Source organism: Leptonychotes weddellii, chromosome 6, assembly GCF_054177405.1.
Source record: "Leptonychotes weddellii isolate Sample4059 chromosome 6, ASM5417740v2, whole genome shotgun sequence".
NCBI lineage: Eukaryota > Metazoa > Chordata > Mammalia > Carnivora > Phocidae > Leptonychotes > Leptonychotes weddellii.
In genome coordinates this window covers 26,154,036-26,180,279 of record NC_138374.1, presented here as the reverse complement: position 1 = coordinate 26,180,279, position 26,244 = coordinate 26,154,036, and the positions used below count along the sequence as shown (strand labels likewise).

The 26,244-nt window shown below is 43.6% G+C and overlaps 1 protein-coding gene across 2 annotated transcripts; it reads right to left on the bottom strand.

Annotated features, from left to right (window-relative positions):
* Window positions 1-617: 617 nt before the first annotated feature.
* SLC25A28 (solute carrier family 25 member 28) lies at window positions 618-10,461 on the bottom strand. Of its 2 annotated transcripts, none has more exons than XM_006741140.3 (4): window positions 10,156-10,461; window positions 3,950-4,178; window positions 2,776-2,832; window positions 618-1,466 (listed from the first exon to the last, which is right to left on the bottom strand). In XM_006741140.3, exons 1-4 carry the CDS (start codon window positions 10,444-10,446, stop codon window positions 949-951), a joined length of 1,095 nt encoding a protein of 364 aa, XP_006741203.1. In that variant the 5' UTR covers window positions 10,447-10,461; the 3' UTR covers window positions 618-948. The 2 variants fall into 2 exon arrangements, with proteins under 2 accessions (XP_006741203.1, XP_030892385.1); XM_031036525.2 differs by lacking the exon at window positions 10,156-10,461 and adding an exon at window positions 9,847-10,138.
* Window positions 10,462-26,244: the final 15,783 nt, after the last annotated feature.

Sequence of the window (26,244 nt, the reverse complement as noted above, 5' to 3'; positions counted from 1 at the left end):
AAGATCTGGGTTGGGGTTTCAGTTCTGCACTTGCTGTGAGAACTTGAGCAAGGGACAGCCTCTCTGAGCTTTCCTTACCTGTAAAATAGAGATGATGCTTGCACTGCCTACTTCACAGATTTTGTGAGAACCAAATGAAGTCATGTACAGTAAAGTACTTTGTAAAAGCCTTAAAGCCAAATGAAAGGTATTATTATTTACCACATAATCTTTAGGTCTTGCAGCTTCACTGAATAACTCCTGTTCTGCAATGACATTAGCAAACAAAGTGCCACATGGGAAGTTGTACTTTGGCAGGCAGAGCTGGGAGAGTAATCTACCTCTTCTGTTGGCACGCCACTGTCCCAGGGAGAAGGCAGTAGTGGGGATCAAGAGTGCCTGTTTAGCTAGGATCTGTCAAAGGCCATGTTCCTGCCCTCAGGGAGATTCCTTGAAGTCTATTGTAAAACAAAGGGAGTAGGGCTCCAATGTCTTAAGTCACTGTGAAAATCAGCAGAAACCCAAACTATGGACATACGCGATAAACCTTCCCTTTGCGCCCCTTGATTGATGCTTATAGTCAAGAGCAGTTGACAGCATTTCACTTCCCCTTCGGCAGAACAAACCCAAGGAAACCATTGAATTTAAAGGCTTTTTATTAGGAACCACGGGAATGAGCTGCTTATCCCTCGAGAACAGTCTAGAGCAGGTCATCAGGCCCAGGCTGGAGAGAGGTTGTCAAAGGTGCTGTGGTGTGCTTTGCTGCACTTGCTGAGGGCCCGGAAGGAAAGGTGGCGGCCACGGAGGCTGACAGGCACTGGTGTTAGCCAAAACATGGGCCTGGGGGGAGCACTCTGCCTCCCTTCCAACTCCACTCAGGCTGGAGCATGCCAGGAGACGGAGAACGCGGCCGGAGCAGGCAGAACGCAGCAGTGCTGAGCGCTGGGCAGCGTTCTCCGCCGCTTCACTTCACTTGCCTGCCCTCCGCTCTTCTTGCCGCTTGGTGATCAGGTATTTGAAGAACTCGTACACAGACCATGCGATGGCTGTGGAGGGGATCTGGTAAATGACTCGAGCCTGCACCCCTCGGAAGTAGGCGGTCACCCCGCCTACTTGATACACCGTCCTGAAGGCACTGGCCATGCCTGTGATGTGTCCTGTGATGTTCGAGTTCAAAGCCAGGGATTCCTGGGTGTTGAGCAGTGTTTTGCAAACGTCCAGTGGGGTTGTGGCAGCAGCAGCTACAGCTCCAGCACAGGCTCCAGAGAGAACGTGGGAGCTGGGGTTGTACCGTCTCTGGGGGTTAAAGTGCTCCTGCAGGAACTCATAGGTCATGAAGTGAATGGCTTGGAAGGGCACATTCATGGTCAGCTGCGTGGTGTAGCTACGATAAAAGGCGCCGGCCCCTTCATTTTGCCACACTGCCCGTACACAGTCTGTCACCCGGTGGTACGGTGAGTTGTACATCTGCATCCTCTGCTTGACCACTGGTGGTGCCGTCAACAAGACGGAAGGAAACAGATGCCAGCAATCAACCGGTGAGCAAGCGTATCCAGATTCAGAGTCCCAAGTCAGCGGGTCAGCCATTGGAACGGAGAGAGAGAAAAAAATATGAGTGAGCTGTCACTAATACGTTAATACATTAATGTCTCATACGTTAAGGTTTCCTTAACTGATAAAGGGCCAAAAAATAACAGACCCACTTCTAGTAGGATTTCTTTAAAACCAACCAGTGAGCGGCACCTGGGTGACTCGGTTGGGTGTCTGCCTTCAGCTCAGGTCATGATCCCGGGGTCCTGGGATGGAGCCCCGCATCAGGCTCCCTGCCCAGTGGGGAGTCTGCTTCTCCCTCTGCCCCTTCCCCTGCTCATGCTCTCTCTCACTCTCAAATAAATAAATAAGATCTTAAAAAAAAAAAAAACCAGCCAACCAGTGAACACATAATACATGTATGATTTAGAGACTCCAGAGGGTTTCCTTGAAATAAGTACCTACCTACTATCATTATCTTACCCGTTCATAAAACTCAAGACAAGAAATGACTCAGTGGCAGTGAACATAATAATGAACAGATAGCCCTAATAATCCCAATCCTCAAGTATGCAGAGCACCCAACTCTTATGACACGAGGATAGTTAATCCTCCTAGAGGAGAAAGGCTACCAAAAAGAAAACAAAATTCTTAACCAAGAAGACTGTGGCTTCAGTTTCCAAACATCTACTCCCTCAAGTGGATAACATGGTGTAAGCTCTAGATCTTCAGCTTAGGTTTGGCCCTTTCCACACCATGACCTTGCCAAGACAGGTAAAGAACTGGAATTTAAAGAACATGGCAACCATGTTATCCCTTCATATTTGTTTGAGTACCTCATTCTCCACCTAGAAAGCCAAGATCCAAGCAGCCATGCAGGAACTGAGCTCTACAATTTACCCTTTCATTCCTACTTCACCTCTTTGAAGAAAAGTGAAATAATCTGTTAAATTTTCAGAGGAGATCAAATCTACTACAGAGAGGACTTCCAAGAAGGCCCAGGAATAGGCCAAGTAGAGCCATATCTTTTTTCAGAGAAGCCCCAAAGACGAATGGAATCTCAATGAGTTTGCTTCCTAGGGGCTCCTCCTCAGTGCCGACAACATGGAGGGAGTGCCCTCTACTGGTAAGGCACAGCAGCAGAGAAAGGCTTTCCCCCCAAACCGGCCAGCTGCTCCCTGGCTTTCTTCCGCAGGCAGAAATAAAGGAAAAGCCCAGAGATGGCGATGCAGCTGCCCACAGAGGGAAAGGCGGCGGAATCATTACCTTCTGCTGGATTCATGGCTGCATCATGCAGTAATGTTGCTACACACCCGGCCGCACCTGCAAAGGAGAAAACAACTGCCACATGCAAGGCCAGGAGAGGTCAAACCATCCACCGAGGCCTGGGGTGGGGGGGTGGGGGGGTGGCCAAGCCACAGTAGGGTGAGAGATGTAAGAGCCAGTTCAAAAGATGGGGACCCCTTACTCCTAAACCCCCATTCTGAGTAATGAAGATATTTGCTCCCACCAGCTTAGTAAGGTCACCAATCTAGGTGACCATAGGTATACTAGGAAGGCCTGGAAGAGCCTAGGAAAACAGCCCAGATTTTATAAAGACAGTTCTGAGAATAAACACAGTTCACGCCCCAGATAGGAACCAGAGCCACTGAGGCCAAGGGATGCCGGCATCAGCTGCCTCCAGTGGAGGGAGAACATGAGGGGCGGCGGGGTGGTCAGATTTGACCTATAGCATCTCATCTTCCATCTTGCTGCCCCTGTGCTGCCCAGTCCATCTCCAAACTCTACATCTGTCTGACTAGACCTTTCCTTTGGGTCCTGAACTGCCATATCCCTCACCACTCCTCTCCACTCTCAATTTGGTTTTCAATCCTCAAGCAACAGGCTGCTTTCTCTTCCCTTACTTCCACATAACCTCCAACCCTCTGGTTTCTCTGTGCATAAGTCCCTTGTCCCCACCCCAATTCACTTGTTGAGGCCTGGTCATGTCATCAACACAAACTGCCTCTGGTCAATTAGGATCCTGAAAAGGTGAGGCAAAGAGCAGGGGCTCCATTAATGTCCTCCTTGGGTGGCTGGGTCACCTCTGATCCTGCCGAGGAGGACAGCACCAGACTATCAAGAAATACACAATGTGTGTGGGGGGGGTAGTTCAGTGTGTCTCCACATTACCAGGGCATTAGAAGTTGATGCAGGGAGATGAAAGAGTAGAGCTGGTAGGTAAGGGAAGATACTGTAACACTTTGTTGAGGTGGTCCCCAAAGAGGGGTGGGGTTGAAGCAGGTCTGAGAACATCAGGTTTGGAAGTCCCTCCCCTATAATCTGGCCTAGCCCAGCCCAGAGCTTCAGCTCCAAGCCATGCTGAGACTGGAAAGCATTGACAGCAGCAAAGCCCAGAGAGTTGACAAAGTGGGGGAACCAGCACAGGAAGGCTCAATACCGTTGGCAATATGGCTATTGCCCCCAGGGTGGATTACATCACTCAATGTCTTTTTTAACTTTTCGTAGCAGGCAAAATAGAGGGCGTGGGCAGGCCCTGCGCCTGTCGCTGTGACGTTCAGCCCTCGCATAGGCCTCCACAGGCCCTCTGTTCTTATAATCCTCCAGAGTGCCTCCAACACATTGCGATAGCGGGCGGCTGGGTCAGGTTGTAGGCTCTGCATCCGGGTCTGCAATTATAGAAAGGAGTGCAGGGTCAGTGATGCCAACTTCTCATGCAACTTCCCAACTTCGACACTAAGGCTGCGGGCACTTCTATGTGGAATCGTGCCAACGTGCAGGAGTACCAACTGGCACCCGATTTTACTTCCTTCCAAATCTGTGTCCAATCTTTCCAAGATGTGGACCTTTCTTTTGCTAGTCATCTATGAGGGGAACACCGTTGCTGTCTCTGAGAATATCACCACTTGGGAAGTGTCCTTGAACTCTGAAATGATTCATAGCCCCAGCAACAAATATCAAGCCTGTGTTTCAGGAGAAGTTCCTTTTGTGCCTTAATAAACTTGGGCCAAGAGTTCTTTATAAATGGATTTTAAAGTCAACTATTTACTGTCTACAACATACTTTATGCATTATTTGCATGAGGCCCAACATTGATCCTAGGCCTGCTTCCTGATCACACACTACATTAATGAGATGATAGCTTATCCTCTGTTATATCCTGGATGATTACCTGAACTTCTCGGATTATTCGGCATTGGCAGCTGGGCCTGTAGGTTAAATTCTTGGCAAAGGTAGCAACTGTAATCAATACTACTCTAATTTCCTGGGAAAGAACATTTACCCTGAAACTATGAAAGGTGGAAACCAGCCTAGTCCCTAAAACTGAAGGGATTTCCAGATCTCTACTCTAAACTGAATGAATCCCCAAATTGGCATCAAATAGTATCAGCCTTCATGAAATATAATCCTTGGAATTTCCAGAGGATTCAATGACTGGGACAAAAGTACATGGTAGACACTTTGTATAATGTTCCTGGACAAAGTTGGATTGAAATTTGGGAAATGAATCTTTTCGAAACATTCCCCAAATCACCGACTCTCAGGGGAAGGGTGTGTCTCCTCATGAAAATCTCTTCTTGTCTGTTGATCCATTTCAAGATTAAGGTAGCATGGAGACTAACAATATAAAACCAATGTCCAGTGCCTGGAACAGAGGAAGCACTCAAGATTTGTTTGCTGAATGAAAGAATGAATGAATGAACAAATGAATCTTAGCTATCTGCACCAGTTCACAAAGTAAGAAGTAGGCTATCAGTGAGTCAGTAGGTGCAACTAAAGCTCAAGTACACTTTAAATTCCTGCTTCACTCCAATTACTGATTCAATTTGAACCTTCCTTTGGCCATCTGGAATCCAAGAGTACTGCCTCTTCTCAAGAGCGGGGGGCGGGGCGAGGGGGGGAACGGACGACAACTAACCAGATTAACAGGTCCTAGTTAGCTGCAAGCAATCCACATTCCTCTAAAGTTATTTTCTCCTGCTTGCTACTAACAAAGAACTGGAAGCTTAAAAGGTTAATTACTGCAAGTTCAATCAGAAATACAGTATCACTTTTTACAATCTGACACATTCATTCTACTTCTCAAAAAAAAAAAAAAAAAAACAAACACCATAAATTTCCAATAAAGGATATGCTAATGAATCTTTCGTATCACCCAGGGGTATAGAATCCATTAGAGGAGATATTCAGTGACCACAGGTTTTTGCTGGCTACGGCTGCTGATAAAGATAAACTCGGTCTGGTTTCCATAGGTTTGTTTGAAACTGATCTTGTATAGGGAGACTGTTCAGAAATTGCATTGCTCTGCTGAAGTCAGTGGAATTATTTGGGCAACCAGCCTCGAAAGGTCTGGCCTCAGAAATTTGGCATCTTTCAACCCCAAGAGAAACCTGGACTGAAAGTTACTTTGAACATTTTATACACACCTCTACTTCTAACTCACAATTCTACTTATATCCTATGGAAATGACCCAGGCATAAGCTATGCCAAATAGAAAATCAATATGGCTCCCCAAATGTGTGAGCCAATAAATCTTTCCTTTGGAGAAAAATGAAATCTCTACAAGTTTATGAATAGCCTTTAATTATTAAAAAAACAAACAAACACTGGCTTTGAAGAAAAGTGAAATGAACTAATAGGGAGATAAGTGGTTTGGTAAAAGACAAGCCACATATGAGTCAGAAAGCCTGAGTCTGAGCCCCTGCTTTGCTAGATGTGTGGTCTTGGTTTTGTCACTTAACCTGAGTTTACATGAGACTAGGAATGGCTCATGGGGCTGTTGTGCGGATTCAAAGAGGGCATGTAAAAGCCACTGGTAGTTTATGAAGCACTAGAAATAAAAGGCTTTTTATCGTATCCAAACACGATTCTTGGACATATTTGTTCATATCGTAGAATTTATAGATTATGGCAGTGTTGTCTCTTGTACACATCATTTCACAACTGTACACAGGCAACTAACTGGTTCTTAGCCACTAGGAAATCAGGTTTAATTTTGTATTTTTTTGTTTTTACTTTAAAGTTTCTCTGTGGCTATAATGATTTTTATGTCCAGCTATTAATCTGGAGGTCATGTTGAGGAACGAGCACTATTGTGAAACTCTGTGCCTTGCTTGGCTCTGGAAATCTACTTCTGGGAGGCTGCATGGAAGGCCTGAGAGTCAGACTGCGTTCAAATCATGATGGTGCCACTTAACTTGCTTCCTTTTCTTCATCTGTGAAATAATGAAAATGATGTATACTTTGTGAAATTACTTCAAGGATTAAATGAATAAATATATGTAAGGAACATCAGTTAGTGCTTGGCAAACAAAAACAAGTGCCATTTATCGAATAATAAGTATTATTATTAGATACAAGAAAGTCACATAAGCCAATGTTTCCTAACTTTTCATTGGTGAATGTGTACAGATAACCGTTTACATCTGGAGTTTGGAAAAGATTTCCCTTGCTCGTTCTCTCTTTAACTTATTCTGTAAGTAGATTCTTTATGTCACCATTACAAAGCCAAAAAGTAAAAAAAAAAAACAAACCTTGGTGACAGGTGGGTACTTAGCCAGATGATTGTGAGAAGATTCTGACTACTTTGGCTGCGGAGCCTATCCCTATAGATAGTCTGGTGTTTGCCTCTGAGGCCCAGAAAAGGAAAACTGGGATATATTTGGGCTCCCAAACCTCCCTATTGTGACCATATAAATAGTTGGCTGAATAACTATGGCCTGGTGAGGTTATGCTAGGTTCCTCCCAACGATACTTTAAATCAACCTGACCCTGGTAAGTGGCTGGGGTGCACAGGTTTGCACGCCAAGAGGCAGTGTCAACTTTCACTTGCAAACACGGTGGTTGCTGTTTAGGCTCCAACTCAGATACCTGCCTCTAGTCTTCGGGATGGTTGGGCTGCTCTTCTTCTCCACCACCATTTAGGTGAAAGAGGAACTGGGAAGCCCTGGGACAAGTGAACTGGGAAGTCCTTTCTGAAGGAAGAGATCTGAACTTTCATGTGTGCACAACAATGTCTAACATCCTACTGACATTAAATCTTACAACCTAGCTGTTCCCTCTAGTTATTTAAATCCCAGCATTAATGGCAAATGAAAATGATTCTTCTAAAATGAGGTTTTGTATCTTTGAAGCACTTTTTCCCCTCTGGATCAAATAATTATTTCTTTAATATAGGGCTTTGAGGCATGACTGTAGTGTCATATGACTAATTTTTTTAAAAACAAACACTTCAAAGTTTATGTAAATGAATAAGAACTGTTCTTCAAAACAGTTACCTTGGAAGGTTAGAAGTAACTTATTCCAGCAATGCTGTGATTATGCAAAATATTTCTGGAACTCCTCTTTCAGAAGTGTTCCCTCAGTGGGTTTATCAGCCGCAAGAATAAATCAGTCTCCTTGCTTTCTGGTCCTACCTTCTCTTTGTCTCCAATCAGTATTACCCATTTTGATCTTCCACTTATCTGTCATTTTTTATTCTGAATGGTCTGTTACTAAAAAAAACCAAACAAACAACTCCATTTTGTCACAGGGCAAAGCTTTTCCCTCTTTAAGAATATTCACCCAAATATTCTGGAGGCATTTCTAGCAGAGGAATCTATAAAATATTTACAGCAACAATATTATGTAAAGATATGGAATAAGGAGATAGCCTCCCAAGGTAATGGGACAACACTTAAGTTGATAAGTTATAGTAATATTTCTAAGTCAGTCACATTATTACATTGTATTTTTCAAGTCATTAAATAATTTCCATTGCTTTCTTTGATCTAGTTTTCATTTGATACATCCTGAAACATAGCACCCTAGACCCTGCTCTCTACTCACAGTCTAAGTATAGTGAAGTTACTTTACTTTGCAGTTTGGTCATTTTAATTTTTTGATATATAGCATTAACAACTCACAGTCATTCAACCTAGACTTTACTATATAAATGTCTGAATCTTTTTTATTTGTACTTATCCACTTTACATTTTAATACTGTTAGAGCATTAACCATCCTCTTACTTCTCTCGCATGGATTTTACTGTTTGTTTCTATTCCTCTCAATTGACAAGGGTATTTAAAATTCTAATATCCATTTTAACCAAGTGCATCTACCAGTTTCAATAGGTATGACTATTGGTAGGAGTTGCCTTGCAGTGTGCTAGAAAACTATCAACTCAATGTCAGTCACAAAGCTTAATGAGCACTTTCCCCATTTATTCATTCACACTACTAATGAAAACATGTGGGCGCCTGGGTGGCTCAGTCGGTTGGGCGGCTGCCTTCGGCTCAGGTCATGATCCCAGAGTCCTGGGATCAAGTCCCGCATCGGGCTCCCTGCTCTGCGGGGAGCCTGCTTCTCCCTCTCCCTCTGTCTACTTGTGTTCTCTATCTCTCTGTCAAATAAATAAATAAAATCTTAAAAAAAAAAAAAGAAAAGAAAACATGTGAGTACCAGAACCAGGGAGAAGCAGAAAAGATATGACTTTGTATTTCCCAACTCAATACTCTCTCCTTTTGAATATGTAACATTTTCCTAATTTGAGGAAAAAACACACATCAAAGAGCTGTGAGAATACTGTTTGACTATTACCCTTAACATGTAAAGGAGGTGTCAGTCTCTGTCAATACATTTATTTCAACAGTCCCCTGGAATTTACTTTTCATTCAATTTAGTCCTCACTTTTAGAGGTTGGTACCTTTGCTAATGCACAAGAATAAGAACTGTAAAGAACAACCTGTTCCCCTCTTCACCTAGCTTTCTCCAGAAGCACCTGACTTCTTTACCCACTAACCAGTCTGCTTGGTTGTGGCTACAACTAGTTTTTAGGTTCACAGGAATCATGCCTTCATGTTGCTCCCCTTTCATTTTCAATATCATCACGCTTCCCTTCTAGGCAACTCTCCCCTTTTGTCAACTTCACATGGCTAAAGAAATACACTGTCAGGTCCATCTCTTGTTTGGGGGCTGATGTGCTCCCTGCACATACGAAATCCTAATCCCAGTTTAGGTTTCACGTTCAGGAAATAGGTGGGGTATCATGCTTGCTGCAGAGAAACCGAAACCTTTTCCTGAACATGGTCTTTCCCAAATTACTTCCAGTCTGGAACTATGAATTCTGACTGCACAAATGATTTCCAGTCACTCATGGGCTAAGATTTAATAAGTAAATACTTCATCTTGCTGAGAGATACCAGATTTCGGTTCCTGCCCCATCACTTTTAAGGGTAGACACAGCAAGAAGCTTGTAAAAGCACTCGCCCAGAGAACATCTCAAGCCATTAAGATCCTATTCAGGGTCTGATTCACCCCAGTTGGCTTCACCTTAAATCAAGTCAGTATTACTTACCTGTTCCATCCCATCCCACCCTATTCCTGTTTAGTCCCAGCTAGGATCCAGGACTTTGGCTGACAGATTTTCTTTCCACAGTCCCGATTCAGATCTCACTGACGGTTAGAAATGGGTCCTGGTTCCTGGGTGGGTTCCATTCCCAGCCGGGACCTTGCTTGCATGGAGTATCGGTTGAATCGTGTGGCGGTGGCAGGAGCCAGGAAGAAACCCATGTCGGCTCCGGCTCTCGACCGGGATCCTGGCTCTGGACAGGACCCAGGGGTGGGGTCAGCCCCAGGTCGGATTCGGAGCCGGTCCAGGTCTCACCTTGACGCAGTCGATGGGATACATCACGCAGTGCTCCAGGATCCCTGCCACGGCGCCCGCCACCATGTGCGTGGTGACAGTGGCTCCAGCCGGCAGCGCCTCGTAGTCCGGGCCGGAGTCCGGATCCTGCCGTACCGGGGGCCTGCAGGCCCCGGCCTCCCCGCCGCCGGCCCCCCGGCCCACGCCCCGCTGCAGCCACCCGTCCAGCAGCGCCGACTCCCCGGGGCTCCGCCCCGGCCCAGCCGCCGGCCCCCCCGCCACACCGCCAGCACCCCGCCCCTCCAACTCCATCCACCCGGGCCAGCTGCGGCGCCCACCCTCGCCGCCGCTGCCGCTGCCGCCACCGCCCCCCAGCCCCGTCGTGTCCGCCTCAGGCGCGGCCCAGAGAGCCCGGGGCCTCCGGCTCCCGCTTGACTCAAGGACACACCCCTCAGCCAGCCATTGGTGCGGCCGCCAAGTTAGCCCCGCCCCTTTGCTTACGTAGGAAAAAGATGTCTGTGGTATTAGAGAAGTTGCCTGTCATTCCTCCGCCCTGCGGCGTTGCTACGGTTTAGGTCCCACCCCTTCCCCTTTGATCTTGGAAGCTTCTTGTTTATTGGCCATTGATTGGCCAACATATAAGAACAACCCGCCCACTGATTTTTCTTGGGGGCGGGAGAAACTTAAGGGAGAACTTTGATAGGCTCAACCACTCTTGATACTTTGACCGCGGCCATTGGCCCTCACCACGTCGGGATCCGATTGGCTACGGGAAGAGAGCGAAGAGCCCAGGGGCGAGAGAGAGCGGATTTGGGCCCCAGACTAGCGCCTGGGGAGCTGCGGGTGCTGCAGGCGGGGTTCTCTCGGGGTGGGGGTGGGGGGAGTGCCAGGCCTTCAAGGTCAAACCGCTGCAGTCAGCCGTTAGAACTGCGTTCGAGCGCGGGCCCCCAAATCCCCAGACACGCGGGGTCGCGGGCTGGCGGGCGGCCCTGGCCCGAGAGCTCTGTTCCCGCGGGATCTCGGGCTGGCGTGAGGTGGAGCCAGCTTGGGCCGGGTATACTCTGGCGCGGCCCGCGGGCCTGTCCGGGAAGCTGTTGCGACATGCGGGCGGAGGCCCGTTAGACTCCGGTTGGATCTGGCGTGCTGTCCGCCATGGACCGCCCCATGCCGCGCGCGAGCCGACTCCTGAGGGCCCTGTGCTCCTCAGGCCCCGGCGTGCCGCCCTGGGCTTGCACCCGAAGTCGCCCAGTAAACCCTGCGGTTGTTGAATGAATGAGTTCTCGGGGCCCGTTGTCGCTGGGTCCTGCGCCAGGCCGAGAGCTGGAGGCAGGAAAAAGAGATGTCGAAATGGGGCGGGATGATTCAGAGATGACGACAGGTGGAGAGGCCGGTCTGGAGGCAGCTGCCCAAACAGCACAGAAAGTACGGCGACTATGGAGAAGCTCCGACATAGAGTTTTTCCCTGAGCTGACGCACTGATGACCACCACTGCCTGGTGGTATTGCCTTTTGTGATAAGACCGCTGTCTCTCCCAGGCTGGTCGGGCGGGTCGGCCAGAGTTTGAGAGGGGCACTCACTGGTTAAAGAACAATGCCAGCGATTCCCAGCCTGGAGCACCACCTCCTGGGCCGTGACGTTGCGCGGGAGCTACACGAGGGTTGCCGGCTCTGTTGAGGAACGCAGGAGCTTTCTTCGCTCCTCCGTAGTCCCTGCTTCAGTATCCCTTCTCTGGAGCGTGTTTGCACAATCCTCCCTAGTGTTTCCAGCTCTGTCCTTACTACCTATTTTACCGAGATGATGATGGAGTTGTGAACTTCATCTCCGTATAGCTTTTCTTTAAGGAAGAGGCTTTCCTTTTTTTCTTTAAAGCGAAGCCCTTCTCTGGGCCTCTGGGGGTTTTTGTTTGTTTTTAACTGTTACTCATCTATTCTCTTTCTCTTAGCAATGGTTATTAACCTTTGGGTCTGGACCTTTGCGAAAGTAAGGAAACTACAGATCCTCTTCCCTCCACTTCCCACCCCCCATGCACACACGTAGGGGTCCATGATCTTTAGGTTAAGTACCCTTCTCTACATCTTCCCTCTTCTCTAGCTCGCTTCCCTTGAGAAATGAGTAGGTCTCCTCAAAAGATAAACCACTGAATCCTGCTAGAGTACTAATTCCCTCTACTGCCAAACTACTACAGTAATGAGCTATACCTGCTATATCCTTTCTCTCCTTAACCCCTATATTTAAATTTTTTTTTAATTTTTTTTTTAAAGATTTTATTTATTTGAGAGAGAGAGCGAGAGAGAGAGAGAACACGAGCAAGGGGCAGCCGGCGAAGCACACTCCCTGCTGAGCAGGAAGCCCCATGCGGGGCTCCATCCCAGGACCCTGAGATCATGACCTGAGCGGAAGGCAGAAACTTAACGGACTGAGCCACCCAGGCGCCCCAACCCCTACATTTTCACTCCTTTATTCAGTGGCCACAAATGACCTTTCCAAATGCAATAGTCTTTTTCTTATTCCCTCTTGCTCCCACTGACCCATCCCTCACTGAAATTTTTTCCTTCCTAGGAACCACTTATTCTACGTTTTAGACTTCTCAGTCTCCTACACTTCTCTAAACACCGAGGGAAAACATTCCTAAAGGGTTAATGCTTCTTGTTCATCTTCAATACCTTAGAGAAACTTAACCATTCCAAATCTGTTTTCCCCATTGGACCTATATTTCTCCTTTCTTTCTTTCTTTTTCTTTTTCTTTCTTTCTTCCTTCCTTTCTTTCTTTCTTTTAACTTAAACTTTAGTGAACATACAGTGCAATATTGGCTTCTGGAGTAGAATTAAGTGATTGATCACTTACATATAACACCCAGTGCTCATGATAACAAGTGCCCTCTTTAATACCTATCACCCATATAGCCACACCCACCCACTTCCCTCCATCAACCCTCAGTTTCTCTATCATTAAGAGTGTCTTATGGCTTGTTTCCCTCCTTTTTTTCTTTTCACCGTTGCCATGTGTTCATCTGTTTTCTTTCTTAAATTTCACATATGAGTGAGATCATATGGTATTTGTCTTTCTCTGACTTATTTCACTTAGCATAATACACTCTTGTTCCATCCATGTCATTGCAAATGGCAAGATTTCATTCTTTTCCATGGCTGGCTAATACTCCATTGTATATACAAACCATGTCTTCTTTATCCATTCATCAGTCAATGGACATTTGAGCTCTCCTCATAGTTTGGCTATTGTTAATCATGCTGCTATAAAGATCGAGGTGCATGTGTCCCATTGAATCTGTATTTTTGTATCCTTCCGGTAAACACCTAGTAGTGCAATTGCTGGATCATAGAGTAGTTCTATTTTTAACTTTTTGAGGAACCTCCATACTGTTCTCCAGAGTGGCTGCACCAGTTTGCATTCCCACCAAGAGTGCAAGAGGGTTCCCCTTTCTCTGCATCCTCACCAACATCTGTTGTTTCTTGTTAATTTTAGCCATCCTGATGGGTGTGAGATGGTATCTCATCATGGTTTTGATTAGATTTCCTTGATGATGAATGATGTTGAGCATCTTTTTTTAGCCATCTGGATGTCTTTTTTTGAAGTGTGTCTATTCATGTCTTCTGCCCATTTCTTAACTGGGTTTTTTGTTTTTGGGGGTTCATTGCATACTTCTTAACTGAAATTTCCATGTGAACATTCAGTAAATATTTACTGAGGACCAGTTCTGTGCCTGGCACTGTACTTGAAGCTGGTGACACAGGACACAGTCCATGGAGCTCTCATGGAGCTTGCTTTTTAATGAGGGGAGGGGGATAGACAAAAATACCAGTTAGCTCTAGGTACTATTCTGATAACTGAAATAGGGAGATGTGATAAAGTGTGACTAGGTGGCTACATTTATTGGGCCAGGGAAAGCCTTTCTGAGAAGATGACACTAAATGACAGGCAGGAGCTCATGATGAACCCAGAGAAGAGCATTCCAGAAGAAACAGTAGGTACAACAACCCTAAGGTGAGAACAAGGTTGGTGTATGAAGGAACAGAAAGTTAGAAAGGGGGAGTGACACAGGATGAGATTGGATGAATATCCACCTTAATTTCTGGCATGACTTGGCATGTTCATTCCAAATTTAGCCTTTGAACTTCCCACCCCAACCAATTCCTCCAAAATATTTCTTTTCTACCCAATCAGATTCTAAAGCTGGGAGTCTTCTGTAGCTACCCTTCAGAAATACTCTGAAATGTTTCTTTTGTTTGTGCTTTCCTTTTCGTTCCAATTGATATACTTCCCCGGTATCTGATCCCTTCACATCTATATTATAATAACCGTTGAATGTCCTCACTACCTCTGGGATCCCCTGGCTTCATCAGTATTTTGATTCCCATCCTTCCAGGTACATGGTAGGATTGTTCTTCCCACCTCCTTAATGATAGGCATGGCTGTGGATTTGCTTTGACCAATGAAATGTGAGAGAAGCGTGAGAGCCACACACTAACTTTCCCTGCCACATGACTGGTGATGTTTAGAAGGTCCCATCAGCCTGAGGCCCTGGTGAAGATGATGAAGCAAAGTCGCCTACTTGCCACCCCCTTCCTCCCAGATGGACGTTCACCATGAGTAAGAAATAATCTTTGGTTTTTTTTTTTAAAGATTTATTTATTTGAGAGAGAAAGAGCAGGAGGAGTGGGAGAGGGAGAAGCAGGCTTCCCACCGAGCAGGGAGCCCGATGTGGGGCTCGATCCCAGGACCCTGGGATCATGACCTGAGCTGAAGGCAGACGCTTAATGACTGAGCCACCCAGGCACCCCATAATCTTTGTTTTTAAAACAGATTTTAGGATAATTCTATACCATAGCAAAATCTAGCCCACTGCCACTCAGACTTTAATGTGATATTAGTCGCCTGAAGAGTTTGTTAAAATGCGGATTGTTATTCTGTAGTGCGGTCTGAGATTCTGCATTTCTTACAAGTCCCCAGGTGACGCTGATGCTGTTAGACCCTGGACCACACTTTGAATAGAAAGAACCCATCCTGACTATATGATATACCACTCTTAACACATCTACACACACTACCCTACATCTCACCAGCACTTTAACTTCCCTAAACCAATTAGCAAGCAAAGAAGTTCCTTGGAGATATTTCTTTATAAGCCCTCAGCTCCTATACCTGCAGCTCCTCAGTCGGGCATTGCACAATCTTATTTTCTTATATCCCTAGGGTAATCATTTCCATATTCTCCCTTCTATACTGTCTTTTTTCTTTTTTTACCTCTACCTATGAGACTATTCATTGTCTCACTACTGAGTCTCATTTTCTTTAGTAATAGAAACCCCGAGTTTTACCTTGGAGCTAAAAGTCCAGCTGAAGTCCATATTTCCCCCAGCTTCCTCTACAGCTAATGTTAGCTATGTGACTAAGTGCTATCTGAAGGGATGTGAGTGTAAGTGGCATGAAATATCTGGGTTCTGCCTTTAAAAGGAAAGATTATGGGGGCGCCTGGGTGGCTCAGTCAGTTGAGCGTCTGACTTCAGCTCAGGTCATCATCTCATTCAGGGTCCTGGGATGGAGCCCCATGTTGGGCTCCTCACTCAGCGGTGAGTCTGCTTGTCCCTCTCCCCCCTCCCCCCAGCTCATACTCTCTCACTCTCTCAAATTATTTAAAAAAATAAAAATAAATAAAGGGAAAGATGATGTTCTCTGAGTATTTTTTCCCCCATGTTCTCCCTTCTTGTCATTTAGAATACAGCCCAGAAGATGTCAACCATTTTTGGCCATGAGACAAGGCCCCCTACTTGAGGTAGCAGAGCAAAAGGTAGAAGAAACCTGCTGCCTTATGGGCAGTAACAGTAGTACCTTTGGACTACTCATGTTCTGATACATGAGAGAACTTGTTTAAACAGTTGCTGTTAGTCTGAATCTTTGTTACAGCATCAGATTTATATCCTAACTGACACATCTTCATCCCTAGAATGCAATTCACCCTTTGTTCTTATCAAAATTCTCATTCTTGAAGGTCCAAAACAAGTCCCACTACTCCTTCCAGCTTACATGACCATTACCCTCTTTCCCTGAACTGCCATCCCACATGACCATATGAGGTATGCGTATTATACAGAATGAGATTGATTCCAGCAGCCACACATGAAAATTAGACTGACTTCTTTACAGTCACTTAAAGAGAAACTGATTCCTAAATTATGAAGAGTAGACCCTAAGAGCTGTAGGAATTCAGAGATGGGGCAATCAGTGAGGACAGAAGGCATAAGAAGACATTATGTGTTTGAGCAGTTTACAAATGGAGAGTGTGCACAGGAAGATGTTCCAAGAGGGGTGTGGGAACAGTTTCAAGGGAATCAATTTGTTATTCCTTGTCTTTGGCATCTTTGCTAAAATTCATCTGAGAAAGCATTTGAAACATCTCTCCTTCCTCCTGTTTCTTAGTCTGTCCTCCCACCTTATGAAAAAAGTGTGCCTTCACTTATCCATCTTGCTACAGTTCATTGCCCTGGACATACAGACCTCCAGGTAGCTGAGTGGTCCTGGTGCTAGCAAGGCCCCCTTCAATCAAGGCACAACTGTAGATTTCATGTCTTTCTCTGGCTTACGTATATTTCAATTAGGGCAAAACATGGCTTTAGAAATGGATATTTTGGTCCTTTTGGGATATTTGGTGTACATATATATTGTACAGTGGAGTAAAGGGTTTTTAATTTAATCACATCACCTAGTCCAACCCGTTATCAAAGAATACATTGTTTCTGAGGGAGAGTCCCCTTAGAATAAAGCAAAAAGAGCATAATTAAATGTTAAAAGAAGTAGTGCCTTATTTCATTTGGCTGACACACTCCTGGTAAGGTCTGTTTATCTTGGGGCAAGGATAGTCAAGATTTATAAAAATGTATGCTGGGAAGTAATAATGTGCTACAAAGTACAATGCTCCCTCTAGTAAGAAACAAGAAAGCTGAGTGATGCTCTTCATTTACTCATGTCTCAACTTTGGTCTCAATTTTATATTTTGCATAATTTCTATAAGAATAGGGAAAGTCCTGTTTAACTTTCACAGATCAACATCATGCCTTCAACTAAAAGGAAATATGTCAAAAGTAAATTCATATTTTGTTTTTTCTTGAGTATTTATTCAGGCTTGTACTAAAAACATACTCATTTTCTTTTGTCAACAGATTATTGGCTATACCATTTCACACCCCCTGGGATGGCTATAATCAAAAACACAGAAAATACGTGTTGACAAGGATGTGGAGAAATTGGAATCCTCACACGTCGCTGCTGGGGCCGTAAAATGGTTCAGCCACTGTGGAAAATAGTTTAGCGGGTCCTCAAAAAGTTAAACATACAGTTACCGAATGACCCAGCAATTCCACTCCTCGGTATATTGAAAAGAAGTACTTAAACAAGTACATGTATATGCTTGTTTATAGCAGCACTTTTCACAGAGGCAAAAGGTGGAAACAGTCTAAGTGTCCATAAACAGAAGAATGGATAAACAAATTGTGTTCATACACAAGATGAATATAATTCCACTGTAGAAAGGACTGAAGGAGTGACACATACTACCATGTGAATGAACCTCGAAAATATGTTAAATGAAAGAAGCTACTCATATGAAATATCCAGAAGAGGTGGCTCTGTAGAGACAGAATGCAGACTGGTAGTTACCAAGGCCGGTGGTGGGGGGTCGGGGTGGGGGTGATGAGAAGGTGCTAAATGGGTACAGGGTACATCACCTTTTGGGGGTGATGAAATGGTTTGGAACTAGGTAAAGGTGTTGGTTGCACAACATTGTGAATACACTAAATGCCACTGAATTGTTCGCTTTAAGATGGTTTACTTTTATGTTACATGACTTTCACCTCAATTGTAAAAAGACAAGATTGGCTAGCACCCCACAGATGAGCTGAAGAAACTAGGACCTCAATATCCTCTCAAATGTTTGTGCCTCTGTAACTCCAAACAGCAGCTCTACACCAGTCTTTATATAATTCCTAGGTTGCCTTACATCAACTTGTAGAAAACCTATCTTGGACAAAAGTGAAAGATCTGGGCATCGATTGTTAGTGGATACAAAGTTTCTTTTTGGTTGATGAAAATGTTTTCAATTTATACTGTGATGGTTGCACAACCCTATGATTATACTAAAACCCACTGAATTGGGTGACTTTTATGGTAAATAAATTACATCTCTATAAAGCTGTTCTTAACACACCAGAAGGTCTAATTGAGATACGTTGAAGAGTATCTTCTTGTGGAACTCCAGTTTCATCATCCTTTAAGCAATAAACTGTAACCCTCTGCACATCTATTGGGGGGGGTAGTTACTGCAATCACACCATTCTTGTCTCTTAAAGTTTCTCCTAAAGGATCTTGTTTATGAAAGAAAAAAAGCCAAAACAAGGAAAATTACTAACTTTGATCTAAGAAACAAACATTATCTCACCTCTGACTCATAGGCAAAAATCCAGAAAAATTACTTTGCTTCACTGGTTCTTGTCTAATAGAAAGTTTCTGTTCAATTCATACTCAAATTGAGTTGAAACAGACACAGGAAAAAAAAATATTGTAGTCACTCTTATCTGGGCACCAGTCTCCGTATTGCCACTCATTTTCATGCTCATTTATACATTTCTATCATATCCTTATTACTTTGACAGGAACATGTAAATTCTGGAAATAATGCCCCCAAACAATTATTTTTACACTTTTTTGTAAGCCCTGCACCTAACAGTCATATAATACCTTCTCTTCTTTTTGCTGTTTATTTACACAAAGTAAAACTGCACCCTTATTTTTTTAAAGATTTTATTTATTTATTTGGGGGCGGGCACGAGCAGGGGGAGGAGCAGAGGGAGAGAGAAAATCTCAAGCAGACGTGGGGCTCTATCTCACGACCCTGAGATCATGACCCTGAGATCATGACCTGAGCTGAAATCAAGAGTCAGATGCTTAACCGACTGAACCACCCAGGCGCCCCTAAAACTTCACTTTGAAAAGCATCTACTTATGTACCTGGTAAGACAAAGTGTACCACAAATATAATTTAAGATATAATGCCCTGAACTTGAAGAAATCATTTCATTTAATTAGAATATCTCCTTCTCAGATGGTGACATGTTCTTTTAATTCTATCGAATGTATAATTTTAAACTTTAAATCTTGAAATGAAATTACAAACCTGTATATAATATTTTTACTATACCAATTTCTATCCATCTGTAATGTCTCCTTAAGGCACTTTAATATGACCTAAATAATTGAAATAGGTCTTTGTTCATAATCAACAAGAAAAATTATGAAACACAACCAATTTTGTGGTGTTTTGGCTCCAAAACCAGAATAGCTTTAAGTGAGAGAGAAACAAGAACAACTAATAGCCACTTGACTTTGGTGTCACTTCCAGACACTGAAAAAATGATTACTCACATGAGTAACACATCCTTTTGCAAATGAGATGGTTCCTAATCCTTTTACAAAATTTAAGGAGATGGAAAAATTGTGACAAAGATTTGGCAAAGCTCCATTCATTCATTTATTTGTTTTTGTTTTGTTTTGCATTCACTTATTTTTGTAAAAATGTTACTTGGCACCTACCTATGATAACAAAAAATAGGACAAGAATTGGTGATGCACTCCATCTCACTCTATCAAAAGATAACAGTCATCTAATGATCCATGATGTAATCTAAAATATTCTAAAAGCCCCATCCATCTATGAAGAGGTACAGTCCAATAAATTTTACTTTTTTTTTTTAAGTAGGCTCCCCACCCAGCGTGGAGCCCAACGCGGGGCCCAAACTCATGACCCCAAGATCAAGACCCAAGCTCAGACCAAGAGTCAGATACTTAACCAACAGAGACACCAGTGAGTAGCAGTTCTTTCACTGGCTCCCTCCAGCCCGAGGCCTAACCTTCCCAGGTGTCCTGGCAGTTGTAACCAGGGACACCACCCAACAGGGTGCTAGCAAAACTCATCCCTGTCCTAATCTTGGCATTAATTTTGGGAAGCACCCTTGGAAGAGACAGGCCCTACAGTGAGTTGAGGAGACAGGACTGAAAAAGCTCATGTCACTACTTTGTAGGAGTTTATTAAAAGGTCACATCTGAAATAGGATCCTAAAGATATGGACAGTTAATTAAGCTAAGTCAGATGGGGGTGGTAAAAGGCATAAGGGAGGCAAAGCCTTCTGGACAAGAAGACCATATTACAAAAGTCCTGTAATGAGAGGATTGAGCCAGTGGTTCAGGGCTAGGGGAAGCGGTTTTGAGATAAGCCTGGGAGTGACTAGGGGCCACACCATGAGAGGTTCTGAAGTCATATTAAGGGAATCAGTTTATATTAAGAAAAATGGGATCCCATTGTGGAATTTTAAATTGAAGTGAGATAACATTGTCAATTTTGCGTTTTGGAAAGGTCACTTTGGCTGCGAAGAAAGATTGAGGGCAGCAACCCTGGAAGTTGAGTCATTATTCTTATTTTATGGATAAGAAAATGAATATAACTTCTTCAAAGCCACATAGTTAGTAAGTAATGAAACCAAGCTTCAAACACAGGCCTGAAAACTTAACCACAGTCGGCTGCCTTTTTAGATCAAGGTAATAAACCACCAAAATAGAGTTAGTTAAAATGATTTTTTTTTTTTTAAGTTAGAAACAAGAGTCTTGGGGCGCCTGGGTGGCTCAGACGGTTAAGCGTCTGCCTTCGGCTCAGGTCATGATCTCAGGGTCCTGGGATCGAGTCCTGCATCGGGCTCCCTGCTCCTTGGGAGCCTGCTTCTCCCTCTGCCTCTCTCTCTGTCTCTCTGTCTCTCATGAATGAATAAATAAAAATCTTTAAAAAAAAAAAAAAGAAACAAGAGGCTTATCTCTGACTCATCCTGACTTTACCTTGGTCATGACTGCTAGAAAATGAGAAGGAGGAGCTGAAGTTCCATGATTTGACCTAAGCTTCAGTTACCTCATCTGTAAAAGGGTAAGAACATGTATTTTATAGGATTGTCTCAGGATTCTATCAGAAAAAGAATAAAATTTACTCTAATATCAGTCATATAGTTAGAACTTGACAAAGGTTGATCACTATCGCTATCATTATAATTATTACCTGTTTTTCCTTTTTGACTGTCCATCCAGCTATCACAGAAATTGCTGGCAACATGTCACCTAACTGCTGACCGAGAAACCACGACTAGTCACTGTCCTTTGCTAGACTAGAGCACCAAATGTGTGATATCTCACAAAGCCTGCTTTTCTCTGAACAGTAATATTCTTACTTCAGGTCCATGTCATGTGTATCCTCAATTACGGTATGAACTTCATGCCATAAAGAGTAGATTTAAGTATCTTTAATTCCTTAGGTAAAATGGCTAGAATTACAAAACTTCCCTTGAATATTATCAAAGAATGTAAAGGTCTATTGTCCATGACATACAAAGAAGATAAGCTATCAGCAGGGGATGAGGCTTAGGTTATTTATCTAAGTAGATATGATGTATTTTTAATGTTCTGTGGTGTTGAATCCTTCATAAATATGGCATATATTCTCAAAGTAACTGGCCACAGTTATGGAGGCAACAAACATTATCGACAATAGAAACAACATAATTACCAACAAACAACAAATTATGGCAGCAGATGTGGGTCTCCAACTCATGAACCTTGAAGCCCTGATTTATCAGTGTGGTTTTCCTGGTTGTCCTCTGGATCCAATTCCCATTTTTTTACTCTTTTTTATACAGGCACATCCCTGACCCTCTTACCTGGTCTCTGCCTTATCCAATGCTCATTTCTTCATTATCTCCTTTTAATTAATCAAATCTTTTCTCTTCATCCCTTAGTCTTCCTTGCCTTTACAGCTTATTCATTACAAAATAACATATAAAAGCCCAGGTATTTACATTAATTGTAACAAAGGGGTTAATCAAATATTTCAGGTAGTGGAAAATTATCCTTATAGTGACAAAGATAAAACTGTTTCACCTTTGGATTTCATTGCCTCCCTTTGAGTTTCTTACAGGGCTTCAGCTGTATGAGTGCCCAGCACTGTGCTGAGGGGCTAACAAAGATGAGGAGAGGGAGAGAGTGCAAAAAGAAAAAAAAAAGGAATGAACTGAGATCCTCCTTTGCAAGAAATTTGCAATTGCTAGTGAAAAAAAAAACCATATATGCATTACACAACAACGATAACAGCCAACTTTTATGAAGGGCTTACTATGTACCAGCCAACGTATATATTATTTCTTTTAATCCTATGTGGTTGTAAATTAGTTATCTACTGCTCTGTGACAAATTACTATAAAACATAGTGGCTTAAAACAGCAATAAACATTTATTATCAGTTTCTGCAGGTGAGGTATATGATAGCGGTTTAGATGGAGGGTTAGGGCTTGGCGTGTCTCATGAAGTGCCAGTCAAGATGTCAGCAGGGGCTGCAGATACATGAAGGCTTGACTGGGGCTGAAGAATCCACTTCCACAATGACTCATTCACACAACTGTCAAGTTGATACTGCCTGTTGGCAGGAGGCCTCAGTTCCTCTCCAAAGGGGCCTCTCCAGAGAGCTGCTAAGGGTCCTCATGACATTGCAGCACACGGTACCACATTGTTGGCAAATTACTTTTTGATTATAGTCATTCTAGTGGGGATGTAGTAGCATCTCCTTATAGTTTTATAGTTTTATTTTTTCTTAAGATTTTATTTATTTATTTGACAGAGAGAGACACAGCGAGAGAGGGAACACAAGCAGGGGGGAGTGGGAGAGGGAGAAGCAGGCTTCCCGCGGAGCAGGGAGCCCAATGTGGGGCTCGATCGCAGGACCCTGGGATCATGACCCGAGCTGAAGGCAGACGCTTAACTGACTGAGACACCCAGGTGCCCCCTCCTTGTAGTTTTAATCTGCATGTCCCTCATCACTAATGATGTTGAACATCTCATGTGTTTATTTGCTATCTGTATATCTTTTTTGGTTAAGTGTCTAAATACTTCTTCCACTTATAATTGGGTTATTTGTTTGTTTGCTTGTTTTTTACCATATAGTTATTTTTAATGTCCAGCATTTATAATATGAGGGCCAGAGCTTTCTCCCCATCTCAAGTTTATAAATTTTCAATTGGTTTGTGAGGCCAATAGGGGTACTTCTTCTTGTCTAGTTTGGTTTCTGGGAAGACTTCGTTCAGGTCCTCAATGGTCATCTGATCATTTGGAATTATGTTCTTCATCTTCTCCAGCTCTTTTTTCATATTCCTCAATCCTGGCCTTTGAGAGAGACAAAAACTCAGCATAATTTTTCACATCTTCTTTTTCTTCAGCATCCACCTGGACAGTATACGTATTCTCTGGCACAGGAATCTTCAGGGCATTAAACTTCTTCTCAAAGCCATCTACCAAGCCAGCTATATGTTTTCAGACTTTTACTGAATGTATGGGGCTGTAGAGAGGATTATAACATAGCACAGAACTCAAAACCGAACCCTAGAAGTCAATACTATTATCTGAAGTTTCCCTGACCACTTCACCTTAGGGACTGTGGTGATTTAAAAATATGTCTGCAAATTGATACTTCTCCCTTCAAAAGGTGGAGCCTAATTGCCCTCCCCTTGAAAGTGGGCTGGGAGTTAGTGACTGGCTTTTAACAAATAAAATGTAGCAGAAGTGAAGAGATGTGACCTCTGAGGCTAGGTAATAAAAGGGATAGAGTTTTCACCTGGTGCTTGTTCTCAGATGGCTCTGGGAGAAGCCAGTTGCCATATCATGAAGACACTCAAGCATTCCTGGGAGAGTCCATGATGTGAAAAAGAAGTGTGGCCTCCCATTGACAGCTACTATCCACTTGCTAGGCATGCAAGCATGTCATCTTAGACGTATATCCTTTAGCCCCAGTTAAGATGTCAGATGACCCCACCTGACATCTTTACTGCAATCTAATGAGAGACCCTGAGCAGAGCTGTTCCCAAATTCCTGACCCACGGGAACTGAGAGATAATAATGCTTATTGTTGTTTTAAGCTGCCAAGTTTTGGGGTAATTTGTGATGCAACTATAGAGAAATAATGCAGGAAATCTCTCATGGGTCATTCTCTTTAGTCTCGTTTGCTAGCAGCTTGCACAGGTCCCTCTTTTCCTTCATGTCTTTTTCTTTTTGTTTTACCAGGGCTTCCCAAGCCTAGTCTCTAGAGGGAATGCTCAAAATCCTGTATTTTATTAGGCAGAGCAATCAGTCTTCTTGGTCTAAACCTCTTCCACCTAGGCTAAGCCTACGGATCCCACTTTCCTTGACCAAACACACCCATTAAGGTCCCAAATCTAGCTACTCTGTCTTCCTATCAGGACAACTGGTACCAGGTCCACTCACAAAGCTGCCAGCTTTTTTTTTTTTTTTAAAGATTTTATTTATTTATTTGACAGGGAGAGACACAGCGAGAGCAGGAACACAAGCAGGGGGATTGGGAGAGGGAGAAGCAGGCTTCCCGCCAAGCAGGGAGCCTGATGCGGGGCTCGATCCCAGGACCCTGAGATCATGACCTGAGCCGAAGGCAGACGCTTAACGAGTGAGCCACCCAGGCGCCCCACAAAGCTGCCAGCTTTTAAAACAATTATTCTTGCCTTAATAGAAGCACCCATGAGCCAAGTGCTACAAGACCAGAGAAAAAGAAGCACCTAGGCAGACTGGGGGAGCTCATAGGTGACATGTGAGTTGAGTTTTGAAGGATAAGCAGGAGTTCATTTGGTAAAGAAGTGAAGGAAAGTCATTTATGTGGAAGTAATAGCAAGTACAAAGGCTCAGAGGTAAGAGAAGGCACAATTCTGAGAACTGTAAATATGTCAGGGTTATGGGTGAGAATACCTATTGGGGAGCTCAGAGGATGTTGGGGGGTGGATCATATCAGGCACTGAAAGCCACATGTATCAATTAGGAGAGTATAAGTGACAGAACTACCTGATTCAACAGACTTAAAAATGAGAACAGTAATGAATTTAGTATCTCAGATAATAAGTCCATATGTAGGGCTGCTCCTGGGTTGGTTAAGTTAGCAATGATGTTAATGATGTTATCAAGGACCCAGGATTTTTCTGTATTTCTATTCTGTTATTTCTAGGCTTCCCCTCACCCCACACCCTGACTCCCCCACCCTATGGTTGTAAGCTGGCTACAGCAGCTCCAGGCAGCATACCCTTAAGATTACTTCTGGAGGCAGAAAAGGGATTTCTCTTCTTACTCTCATTATGTAAACTTTTTATACTCTTTTTAAGTTGGATAAAACCTCGCCCAGAAATGTTTCCCCTCTTCCTCCCATTCCTCCCAACAGCTGGCTTCCCTTCAATATCATTGGCTAGAATTGCATCATATGCCCAGGCTCAATATTTGGTTAGGGAGTGGGACACCATGATTGACTTAGACCAATCACAGTTTACTCCCTGGGGCTGGGGTTGGAGCCTAGCACTCTTTAAGCATATGACCAACCATAGCAGTGTGGTTATAAGAATAAAATTGGGATTCTGTTAAAGGTGGAAGAGAGATTGTTGGCTTCTTGGGTAGGCAGTCAGCAGAATCTGCCATACCATACTAAGGAATCTGGATTATATCTGACTGGGATGGGGAACCACAAGGATGTTAAAACAGGAATTAGCATGATTATATTTCACTATATCAGAATGGAGGGGCACTAAGGAGGGGAATTAGTCTGGAGGTAGGGTCACCAGCTCGAACGCTTCATCAGAAGATTTTGGAAAGGATTTTAGAAACTTGAATTAAGAACAACTAGTCACTAACTGGATGAAATAGGTGTTGGGGAGGAAAATATTTTCTATGCCCCTCAAGATTCTCTTGGCTGATCTAAGAATTAATTGGCATGAGACAGATTAACAGGAGAAAATAAAATTTAATTACATACAGATGGGAGTTCCATGAGACTAAGAGGCCTACAGGTAGTCAGGCAATTGAGGCTTATATGCCATTCTGAGCTGGGACTTCAAAGGGAAGGAGGACAATTCACAGGAAGATGAAAAAGAGTAAATGTGGTAAACAAATGTTTGCTGATCCATACAGAAAAAATGGGACACAGAGAGGAATTTTAATAAACAGATTTTGCTGAGTTCCTCCCTGTCTGC